At 39.8% G+C, this 12703-nt stretch overlaps 1 protein-coding gene across 1 annotated transcript; it reads left to right on the forward strand.

Annotated features, from left to right (window-relative positions):
- Positions 1-6270: 6270 nt before the first annotated feature.
- LOC145438308 (uncharacterized) lies at positions 6271-10584 on the forward strand. Its single transcript, XM_080315702.1, has 7 exons — positions 6271-6429; positions 6492-6632; positions 7267-7374; positions 8660-8756; positions 8833-9040; positions 9401-9539; positions 9598-10584. The coding sequence occupies exons 1-7, from the start codon at positions 6345-6347 to the stop codon at positions 10506-10508; spliced, it is 1689 nt and encodes a 562-aa protein (XP_080171828.1). The 5' UTR covers positions 6271-6344; the 3' UTR covers positions 10509-10584.
- The last annotated feature ends 2119 nt before the right edge of the window (positions 10585-12703 follow it).

Genomic DNA, 12703 nt, shown 5'->3' on the forward strand with positions numbered 1-12703 from the left:
TGCTGTAAGATCTGTTTCTCTGAAATAAATTTAGCTCGATTGAAGATATATTTCAGGCCTCGATGGATTAGGTAAAGATAGATCGTTCATCAGAATGAATGGATTCATCAATTGGTTCTGTCTTTATAGAAATTCCACTCGAATGATAACATTCTCACCTTCGATGAATTCCCAGATACCTGACGAAAGGAGTTTTCCGGACTTCCGAGCAACGAGTGCATATAGACTCGGTAGATAGCCGACTACTGTTGTAAAATCAGGTGAGACATTCCCGAGAAAGAGTTGCGGATTACTTGAAGTAAACTCTTGTTGCAGAACACCAAATGCATATAACAACGGAACAAGCACTGTACCGGCACCAAGAACAAGAATACGCGATACCGGAACCACTCAAATGGCTGCTACAACAGATTACATGAAAATGGAAGCAAAGCGTATCGTCGAGCAGAGGTTCCCAGGCCTTTTTACACCGTGGTTTCCCTTGAAAATTATGAAAATAAAATCACCCTCATAAAAAAATAAGAAACATTATTTAAAAAAAAGACAGATTTATACAGTAACCAGTAGTTAGGACCAGGACTATGGAGTCAGTAAATTTTACCACCAGCCCCCTTTATTACCGTGGTCCCCCTTGAAAATTATGAAAAATAAATCACCCTCATGAAAAAATAAGGAACATTATTAAAAAAAGACAGATTTATACAGTAACCAGTAGTTAGGACCAGGACTATGGAGTCAGTAAATTTTACCACCATCTCCAACTCCTACACCTACTCCGTGTCCCACTGATTGAGAACCCCTGACTTAGCTAGATTAAAAGTTATTGCTCTTGAAGTGCATCTGAGAACTATGCAAGGGCAGATCAATTCACCACAAGTACATGTATAGTCCTCGTCGAAAAAGATTTTGAAAGTATGTACCAGCGTACCGAATAAATAACACGTACACGCTGACTTGATTTACAACACGACCCAGACAAAGGTTACAAATAGACCTCGGGACCGAATTCTCGGTATCTGGCGTAATCACGCTAGGCCGCCCGACAGTAGGTGGCTCAACTGGGTGCGATCCTATTCTGTGCAATACAGAAACGACATGGTAGGCTTGCATGAAGTGGAGGAAAAAGGAGCGAGGAAAGTAAGATTGAATAATAACCTCAATGTTGTCAAATGTATCGACCGCTACTGCGCTGATTGGTCCCTCATATCAATACACTATGTATCAGAATTATAATTTCTTTGGGAAACTTGGCGAATATGGAATAAGTTAATATGCATAATTCAATGCATTGTTTATCATTCCGAAACAAATTTCTTATTTATTTATCATACGGAGCTCCAGCGTTGGGTATATACATGGACAGTTATTTGTTACGAATTTCGTTGGTTCTAGGTTTCGCCATCAACTGCGAAATGTGCAACGTAATCAATGATAGGAAAGTTAGTATACTGATGGCAGAGACTGATGGAGTTACATAACTTCAATATACAATTGAAATAAACTTGAATGTGAGATGGAATATGGCATATTTATATTGAAACAAATCCCAATATATAATTTCGACCGACGCTAAGCACACTGACGCTCAATTCATACTGATGTAAAGTAGGCCTGTACATTGAGCGTAAGCCATATGTTTGCTTCGATTATTCGAATTTCCATGCCGGTAACGTCATTTTTGGTGATACGATTATATATTGATATCGGTAACAGTTTATTATTATTTTCATCATTCAAAACACCACAAAACTGCGATACAATGAAAAGATGGGAAGTTATCGAAACGACTTATGGTAGTCTTTGAAATCAGACACACATCTTCGCCTGGGGCCTAGGCGAAGTAGAGAAGAGGCATACACACCGAATGAAAAGTAAACCAGAGAATATGAAAGGCAACAGACAAAATGAGGTGAAATGTGGCGGAAGGCGAGATCGATATGTCAGGTCGTGGTCCAGTAATCCTGAAGGCTGATTAGTGTTCATTTAGAAGCAATTGCTTGTGCTTCGACTTGAATGCGGACATGCTCGACGCCTGTCGGATAGCCGGCGAGATGCTGTTCCACAATTGGGTCCGGCATATATTTGATAAAGTAATGCGTTTCCTTGTATTCTGTCCTGATCGTACGGGAGTTGTTCTTCGTTGACAAATTTATTCTCAATTCTCGATATTAGTTGCTGACAGTGTTGGGATGACTCGAGTCATGACTTGACTCGAGTCAGACTCGAGTCACGTTTTTTGTATGACTTGACTTGACTCGAGTAACTTTGCTAAAATGACTCGACTTGACTTGACTCGGCCTATCAGAAATGTGGATTGACTCGTGACTCGGAGCAAAATTCACGAGTCAATTTCAAGTCATCAAGTAATCGGTGTCGATTGAAATCACCGTATCTTGCATATGGTCGTATTGTTCGTGAAACGCTTGTGTAACCCGTGAGAGCGACCAATCATCTAATGATCGTGCGTTTTACTGAGCCTCCATTGTTCTCTCACAAATAAATTGACCGCAAACGATGTGATCGAAGCTTACAGCTTACGTGGCCGTAAACTCGTAAAGTAAAGTAATTTCTGTTCTCTGTTTTTACCCTCACCAAACCTCTTGTTTTATTGAAACTGATCGAATATAGTTTAAATAGTCCTCAACCATTGGCGCAGGCTCGATTTGTATCATATCGATTTGTAAATGCGTAATGTATTGCATCTTATCAATTCGTATCTATTCTCTATCTTGGCTGGCTGAACTGAGGTTTAGCAGCAATACGTATATGTGAGCGATACAGCGCCTTCTTGTGTATACATTTAACTCTATATTCGTTCATCGGTTCAAAGTCAATGACCACTCAATCTGTTTTTCAGACAGCTAGCAAAATGCAATGACGTTATAATGCTTCATACTTCGAAAAGGCGACTTGACTTGAATTGTGACTTGACTCGTGACTTGACTTGACTTGACTCGACTTGACTCGAGTCACCTTTGAAAATTGATTGACTTGACTTGACTCGAGTCAAAATGTGCAATGACTCGAAATGACTCGTGACTCGAAGGTAGTGACTTGATCCCAACACTGGTTGCTGACGATTAAACATGACGAGTGTTAGCCGAAATTGTTCGGTTTTAAGGCAATATCAATTAATAGTATCTAAAATATGTCTCGATAACTTAGATTTTGCACAATCGGAAGTGTATATCACCTGCTCGAAGTCACACGTATTCATGAGAAACAGATATCACGAGGGCAAATTCTACAACCGGTTTCCGCGCATCATCTACGGTAGATAGATACATCCGGATATACCCACTGACCTACAATTTATGAATTGACGTGCGCGGAGAATTGGAGCACTAAAGTTGTTTTGACAAAGAATTGAAATTGGAGACTATGACTATGCATTTGAGGAGGCCATTGTATTGCTAGTTTATTATAATATTATTCAGGATTTATTTCAGCCGCCTCGTTGAATTGGTGTAAATATATATTGTAAGGAATAACTTCTTAATTGAGTATAAGGAAACGAATTTGGCAATATCGTCCTATATCATACAATATATATGACGAGTTGACCACGAATTAGCGGAACAAGACTCTATCGATCATCTCGTGTCATACATTACCTGCGAAAATATGATCCCTTCGTAATGTAGTCACGTTTATCTTATCTAAATTATTTTTCAGTAATCACCTGTAACTGTGGTTGAACGAATCGCAAGATTTCCGCCGATTGACTGTCCGCAAAGTTTGTTACACAAATTACGGGAAAACCCGCACTACATCCGTACAGAAAATCGTCGTCAATTTGACCAAGTATACTACAAGACTTCAGTACCAATTCATAATATTAAACTTCAAATCACTTGGGGTGGATTATAGCCTGAAACTACATTTTAAGTTGATTATCTTGTGTCTCAAGTGTTTGTGCAAATGCGCCACTAGGACAGAGTAGGCCTACATGGTGTTAGACGCGGTTGAACCAATGGGCTGTACTTCGTAGCATTTTAAATCGTGTGTCAATAATAACCTCCACTTCTGCCAGTGGAGTACATTAGTGGCCTTTAAGTAATGTTAAGGGAAAACGCTCCATGAATCCACTTTATGATTCATAGATTTAACAAGTTCGCCCTAAGGCAGTCGTACTTTGCATATGCAATGTCACGACACCGAACATACAAACTTGATTATAATCGTAAGATCAAAACATCGACCAGTCAGTCATGTGGATGTAGAATGTAGATCAAGCTATCAGGGCTGGCAACTGAGGATGGGGCGGAGTTATTCATTGTTCAGTATGCATTATTGTCATTTACGTATTCGATTCCATCACCAAACGGTGTAATCTTTTGGTAACAAAAACCGTCGATAGACAGGCTAGACAAGTAGAGCAATTCAGCGTTTCAGTATTTTAAGCTGATTCTCACTTCAATCGGCCAATGTGTTACATTCTAGATAACGTCGACACAACGCATAGCTCAGTAGGCCTGTTTGAATCAAGTGACTCTAGGTTATAAATAAGTATCATAATATTTAACTGGTACGTAACTCAGCTGTATCACTCTATATCCGAAATATGTTCCGCCGTATTGGAGTTACAAGGCATTATTGTTTGCAGCAAGCTTTGCGGGATGTTCTTCAGGTTCAAGTTTGCTGAATATCCGTAGCAAGGCCGAATCAATTATTACTCGCCCACTGTCTCATTAGTTACGCAAGCACATATCGTTGCACAGGGTTCGGAAGTCAGCGGCTATACTTAACTGGAATCAAATTCGAGATTATTAGGAATCAATTATTGTGGAGACCCGATGATCAGGTGCTCCTTCGACGAAAATAGAGATATATTTATCGACTACCAATGCAGTCCTATAACCTCTGTATTATTACGATATTGGAAAGTCAGAGGAATTATATTAATCCGATGGTCAAAGACTAGACATAAACCGCGATACCAGTCAATTTCTACGATTTTAAGACGCCTTCAAAGCTGCATGTAAGGGTTCGCCCACGGATACACACTAGGCAAATATGACAACGAGAAAGAACAGCCATTTCGAACCAACCCAATGATGTGTTATTTCGAATAAAATATAATAATATCCTTCCCCAGCACCTCTAGGGTTGAATTTAAAACAAACATCAATGAAAAACTAACATGTTGAAAACAAGACCCCAATTTAGAAAAAATTTTTTTTTTTTTTTTTTAATTCATGACGTCACGAATATTCAGTTGTGACGTCATAATGGAATGGTATTGAAAATTGAAAATGTAGGGTAAGTATAGCTCCTCTGACGAAATATCTGTACTATAACTGTTGAACCGACTATTTTGAGGGTTCCGACCATCCCATATCGATATACGTGAGCTAAATCGGGTGGTAATTGTCCATGGGCTCATACAACATGTTTTTGGAAAGTATTTACACAATTATGGCATAATTTGACAACTTAAAAAAAACACAATATTTTTAAAAGGCCTGTGTTTAGAATACTGTTTAAAACGTGTTTTGAAACACCGTTTGTTGTAAATGCAACCCTAAGCACATGGTATTAAGAGACAAATGATATCACAGATGACGAACTAGCGACATTAATATTTACGGGTAGCTATATATGGTTAAAAGTTATATATTGATGTAAAAACGGCGAGGAGCCTGATGTATAATCACATGTATATTACATTATATATACGCCAGTCCATCATACACAGATACTTAAAGTACATATTGTACTCGCGGCGCATTACCAGTATAGGAATTTCAGTTGCTTTTTATAGCTCAATATTATTAATGCAGGATTTCACAAATATATCGCACTGCATTACATGTAATGAAATATCGACGAATTAAGTTTCGTTCACCGATACATACCAGTGACGTAATCAAGTTTGTACCGCGAAATGTAGGCAAAATTCATATGTCAGTTGCGTGAGAAGCACATTCGGATGCTTATTGTTTTTTATCCGTAAACGTCACTTGTAACTTGAATCGATTAGCGCGCAAGCTATACCTCCATTCTCCCAGTTATCTTATTCATTCTGTATTTTGTTAGGACGAATCACGGTGTATGATGTGTGACCGCACGTCATCGATAAACTGCGAAATCGCAAAGAAATGATTAGGCAAGACGGACTATAATTATGACTGCTAGTTTTGATTGAATTCAATTTGTTGGTGAAATTCCACACAGCAGTTATAAATTTATATCAATGTATATGCATCAATGTATTTATTACAATATTAGCGCTTTTAATTGATTCAATAATATTTACAAGCAAATTGCGCGTCTGTTGTGAAATTACAGTGAAAACCAGCTCGCAACCCGAATGCGTTTTATTCTATAGGAATTTTGCTGATATGATTGTACTACAGCTTGTGATTGGTATATTTGTCATGCCCGTTCAGAATCGGGCTCAGAAGCCTTGTGACAATGTCCTAAATGGTACGTATCAGCGTCAATTAAGTCTCGTCAATAGTACAGATTGTGTACTTATGAATTTGCAGCGACATCTTGCAACGTTGATGGTGATGGCGGCAACATACTGAGTATTGTAGACCAGGGATCTTGCGTCAGATACTCGAAGTATTGCTGCTGGGATGGGAGGAGGTGTTTTAACAGGCGTGCGAGAAATGAAGGTCAGCAAGGTATATGGGTTGCGTTTTGATACCTGTATCCGATCGGGGTACAGTGAAATTGATAGCACTTGGCGGTTAATGTTTCGAAGAGGTAAATGATCGTCTTTGGACTCGGCATCATGTTACAGTCAAGAGGTCATGTAACCATCATGAAATTAATGTCATATGTCTCACATTTGAAGTGTTTGTCATTAAACCTAAGTATTAGCCCAGTAATTCCATACCGCATAAGTCGGTGGATTGAGTAGTGTTATTACCATGGTCGGAAAAAGCTTCCAGACTATAAATCAACAAATTGGCGTTCAAATCACGAGTAAATGACGTAATTCGTAGAAGTAGAGAGTCATTGAGATTCCGGGAATCCCCATTCCCCATACATAAATGGTGATTTCCATGAACATTTGAATACGTATTTAGAGCAACCAAAACAATGAAGGGGGTCCGGGTTTGGACCACGATTGAACGACGATCAAGTTAGTATCTTCCATTGTATCGAATATATTCGCAACTATACTAGAACTATTTCAAAATACCAACGACCTTAATGAAAAAACGCTATGCCAAAGGGTGTCCGTTAATTTATAATTTCACTATTCGAAATAAGATTCTGTGTGATCAGTCTTTTCGTTGCACATTGTTATAGGTAATGAAACTGTCGATAGTGGAGAGGATCTGCCTTTCGAATTTCCGGACCTCGAGGAAGAAAGATCGGCCACGGGCACTAACAACAGTCGACGGTCACTTTTACCAGGTTTGTGCAGTGTAGCTCATACGTGTAGGATGCTATAATTCAAACTAGAGACACATTTACCGGGCGGTTATGTGGTTTTTGAGTCAATTATATGAACACCGAATAGACTTTCTCAAGCTCGTCCACGGTGTTAGAACCTATATACGTGTAGATAACGTGACGAACATGATCTGAATATCGTTGTCGCAACCTACCAATTACAATCCGCGTAAGCCACGGGTGTCAAACATACGGACTGCGAAGCAATTCTGAGAAGATTGAAAAATACTTCCATCACCCAGCACTTTTCTAATAAATTTGAGATTTTTAGAAAGAAATACTTCCGTGACATAATCCCTTAAGACAGCAAATGTCGAGTATGTTCCGAGGCCACATTTTATAACCAACCATACCGTACCGGTGTGGTGATTGCGCTCTTGTCAACATTACGAGGAAGTCGGTGACATTGGCACCGAATTCAGAGTCGGCAAAAAGTGCGCACTTTTATGAAAAAATAGACCGGAAAGCATCTATTTATAGAGGAGAATGCGATGCGAATGCGAAACCGTTATATGCAGGTAACATGGAGAATATTATAATCACACAACATATAATTCAAATAGCTGAGGACGCATTGCTGTATCAATTCTGACTCAGAAATTCCCCGGAGTCCACGGAAACCCGAACGGCGGTTTATTAATAATTATCTAATTCCGTATTCTTTGTCTACAGTGAACAATCTTGTAAACGTCACAACTCGTACGCAGGGATACTGCCAGATTAGTATACTATAACGATGGGAGCATACATCCACTGTTTTAGCGGATTATAAGTACAACTATATTCAACTGGCCAACCATCGTATTTTCGCTAATTCCATTGTTTGCGAATAAAGTTGTTGCTCGAATAGAACCCGATGGTCCGTAATATGATCTACTATGTAGTATGATGTATACTATTCTATATATATGGGCTTTAATAACGCATTCAAGTGGAAAAAAAGGCATGACTTTTGAGGTAACATTTTTGATTCCTTTGACTGGTCCAGTCCGCGAGCAATCTCTGGGTTTGAATCCGACCCGCGATGCAAGTTGAGTTTGGCACACCTAGCGTAGGCAGTGTCTCAAAAAGCGTGGACGTGGGCCGTGCTATACAAGTCGGCAGATACGGAACTATAATAATGAACATAGGCCTGGTGCAAAAGACCACTGTAGTCGAACAACACCAACAACAATTACAACACCAACAACGACCAATTTCAGCCTCAACACTGCACCGATGTGTTTACATATTGTTTTAATTTCAGAATGCCGGCCCCCTCTTGCCTTTCCGGTAACATGTAATATTAAACGAAACGAGCCTTACGTTAGCCAACCGCCTGTCGATGTGCCGTATTGCATGAGGTAAGACTTTTGAGGACTATCCTTTATATTTTCGGTCATGGAAATCAATATCTCTAACACGAATATGCTGTTCCAGAATCCCTTGTTCGGAGGACAGCGTTGTCCAGCGCGGACTCGATGAAGATCATCGGAAATGTGGCACTACTCCCGGGTGCTATTTTGATGTGGAGCTGTTTCGATTAAGGAAGCAGGTTTCAGCGTCGATACTCGTGGGGGTACCGGTCTGCCATTTTGCCATTAGGAAGCCTGTTTTCAAAGAGAAAGCACAATTCGTAATCAAGAAGGTATGTGTTATTTCCATACACAACTAATTATGTCTGAGCAGAATTGGTAGGTACAATTCTAACTAAAACTCATTTGAGTGGTGCACACGACAATGATACTTAAATTCCGACTAAAGTCATAAGTGCCCGAACCCTTTAATATTGATGGATGTTGAGTCGCTATGCATAGCCGATGAGTAAGGCGTGTCCTTTGAGTGAAAGAACGTCCGTGTCCGTTGAAGAATATATTCATAATAATGAATGTGTGTATGTTTGCTTATTGCTCCACGAATGACGCACATAAATAAATCGTTGTGGGAAACAGCGGTGATCAGGGGAATTAACATTGAACGCTTTGACTCAACCTCTTATTGCACACAGTTCGGATTTTGGAATCCTTACTTCACGAATTGCCTGCTACAAACTTTCAAGGACGACCTCGCCGTTGAACACCCAGGATGCAGCATATTACCGACGCTGTTAACATTCAACATTTCTCCAAAATTCAAAGGTTGGAAAGGTGAGGCGGCTATAGTACAGTCCTATTGAGCTTCTCTAATAATATGGTATTTTTAAAGATATTACCAGCTTCGAATGTCGCTTGATCGACGGATGTTGGCTGCCAGGAAAAGGCTGTCACTCTCCCGTGAACCCCACTGAAGTCACATTAAAAACCACTCAAAACGGTCTCTTCAATCCATTCGAAGTCAGTCACGGCCGGCCAAAATGTCAGAATTTCAACAGCGAAAACTCTTACGAAGTCATAAAAAGCTATCACAACTGCCTGTCGGCCGGGTGCACCGTTGACTTCACTATCACCGACTTTTACCACACGTATCTCTTCAACATCGGTTATCAAATGTCAATCAGTGACCACCAACAGTATTGGTCGGACGTGATGGAAGGAAAGATCGCAACAATTAAAGAACTTGAATCCATGAGCTATGTAAGGAACGTGACAAAACCAACTGATTCATCAGTTGTTGACGGAAAATGCGGGGAGTCCAACAGGCCTTGTCCGCCAATCACGCCACCGCCTCCATTCAAGAGGTCATGTCCCTACCAACCACTGAACATCCCAGCAAATCTGAAACCCCTCACAGGAAGTTTTGTAGGTTGCTGCGATACGGACATTTGTTATCAACCAAAAGCGGACTTGAAGGTAACATACTCCGGCCCGTCTGCTTATTATACCGGGTGGAGTTTTTACGGTCCATGCTCCCAGGTATGTGGCGAAGGGACGCGTAAAAGATATCGGAAATGCGTCAGTCATGATCCCGCTTTATGCGCCGAAGAATTGGAACAAACCAAGTCTTGTTCCGATGGCCCCTGTGGTAGATGGGGAAAGTGGGGGCCGTGGAGAAAATGCAGAGGACAAAAAGGCAGACTGTTCAAAAGTAGAGTGAGGAAATGTTTTCCAAAGAGAGCTAAATGTTTGGGAATATCAGTAGATCGAAAGAAATGCCAATACAAAGCCTGTGGAAAATGAACGCCATCATATGAAATAGATATGAAGTCACGGGTCCTTCATTTTTGAATAAATACAATGATATATGCAATCACAATGCACGTTCTTATTTTCGTATAGTGGGGTTATTCATCGAGGATATCTTGGATGAAGTATGGCAACCATGGTCTGTACGCCAGATAGCATATGGGTACGAAATCGGGCGCATTAGGGTACTGGGCAAATTCAACAGCACCATTTACAGAGGCTGATTCTGGTTGGGTCATGTGCGAAAAAATACGGGAACTCGATATAACACTACCATTCTGAGAAGCATTTATGAGTTGATTAAATATGCATGCGAATATTTCTTAACAAGTCCCTTCCGCCCACGCACACACAAAGGCGTTGTCGTTGTTGTTATTCGCCATGAAACAGTATTTAACGTGGAAGGCAAGGTTACGCCACAAGATCTACCGTTCACGAAATAATTTCAACAGACCACAAAGCAGGTTGAGACTTGAGACGCATCACCAATATTTTTTTTATAGTAATCATAAATTGTAGCTCATCTTCTATAGCCATTTAGCCATAATTAGGAGTGTCCTTTTAGGTGAAGATCAGATTTAGTCAGATAGATCTGTCGATCATAGTATCGTCGATAATATGCAAATAGATCGCGTGCTTTTAAAGTCTGAGCACCCCTGGACAAGACACTTACTCGAGACGATGTGCATATACAAATGTAATGTAAGCCGTAGCAGTTGAACACATCCGAACGGAATAGAGAAACAACCACGCAGTGTCATTTTATATGGCATTCGCTTATGGGGCTAAGCTACCCCTCGAAATCGAAAATCAGTCAAACACCTATAACTTCAATACCGAAAGAGCAATCTTTCTAAAATTTCCACACAACATGCCTGAGTGGATATTCTAACGTCAGTTTACCGGTTTTCCGTAATTTTTGAGATAATTTTCTTCAAAAGTTCTAGCGGCTAAATTTTTGAATGAATTTTTTTCATGGTGCTTTTTATAGATTCCAATAACTCCAATTTAGACAGTCAAAAGTTTTTTTTTTCTCAATAAGGGCTGAATTTCAGGAAAAAAGTTTGTTCGCCAAAAAATTGAAAAAAAAAATGCAAATTTTTGACTTCGATGAACCGAAAGGGAGGGACGCCTTGCCTGAACGAAAATATAAACCTTTTAAATGTCTTAAACACCCCAGAACACTTCAGACTTCAAATTTTCACGTTGATTGGACGATATTTTCTGCCTCAAAAATGATTCATAACTTTGAAGGTACGAAAAAAGGAAAATTTTGAGAAAAAGCCACTTTAATTTCGTAACATGTAATAGTCACATTATCACTCTGAAAATCCGAAATTCCAGACAGCTAATAGTCTAAAAAGCGCCAGGATGCTATATTTTCCTCCTGCATTGCCATGTTTTCTGCTTTTGACAGCTCCTTCCATTCGTTCACAGTTCTGAATGAGTAGATTTCCATTCTTTGACTTCCCATTTCCCCCCCTTGATTTCCCACGTTTTGCAATAGTCGCTCAATAGCCGACCATAAAACGGTGAATGGCTCGAACAAAATCCTATTCCGTGGTCAATTGCATATCTTGACAAATGCCATGACACATCAAATGACACTGTGATAGGTGTGAAACTCTAATCCAGCCTCTAACAGTGATCAATATAAACTTTGATTGACAAAAAACAGTCACCAAACACAGTCACTGAGAACCTACGAACCACCAGCTGCAAAGTGCTGAGACCGGCATACCGTTTGTTTTGATCTGTTGTAACGCATCGTTGATTACACCATAGATATCCTCATAAGCACTATATCGACAGCGACGGGCGTAGATAATGATAACGGCTCGGATATTCGCGGTGGTTGTAGCCGAGTTCACAATTATGGGGGGAGATTGACTACATGATCTCATGAAAAAATCAATTTGTGACAATTATGTGAATTCAATCGTTATAATACTTGGAGGTATGAAAGATGACATCTAATACAACGAATATCAACAATAAAAAAAAATTGATTTTTTTTACAATTTCTGGGGTAGCCTAGCCCCTTATTGTAATACAATACTCAAATTTCACGGGCAGTCATGGTGCAACCTAAGAAACGCAATGCACAACAACGCTCAAATTACCAGAAGCCATTCTCTAAATCCTGTGTGACGTCACAGTAGATTCATCGATATCAAAAGAATAATTTC

This window comes from Botryllus schlosseri, chromosome 4, assembly GCF_051294905.1.
Source record: "Botryllus schlosseri isolate E-star chromosome 4, Bs_hap1, whole genome shotgun sequence".
Lineage (NCBI taxonomy): Eukaryota > Metazoa > Chordata > Ascidiacea > Stolidobranchia > Styelidae > Botryllus > Botryllus schlosseri.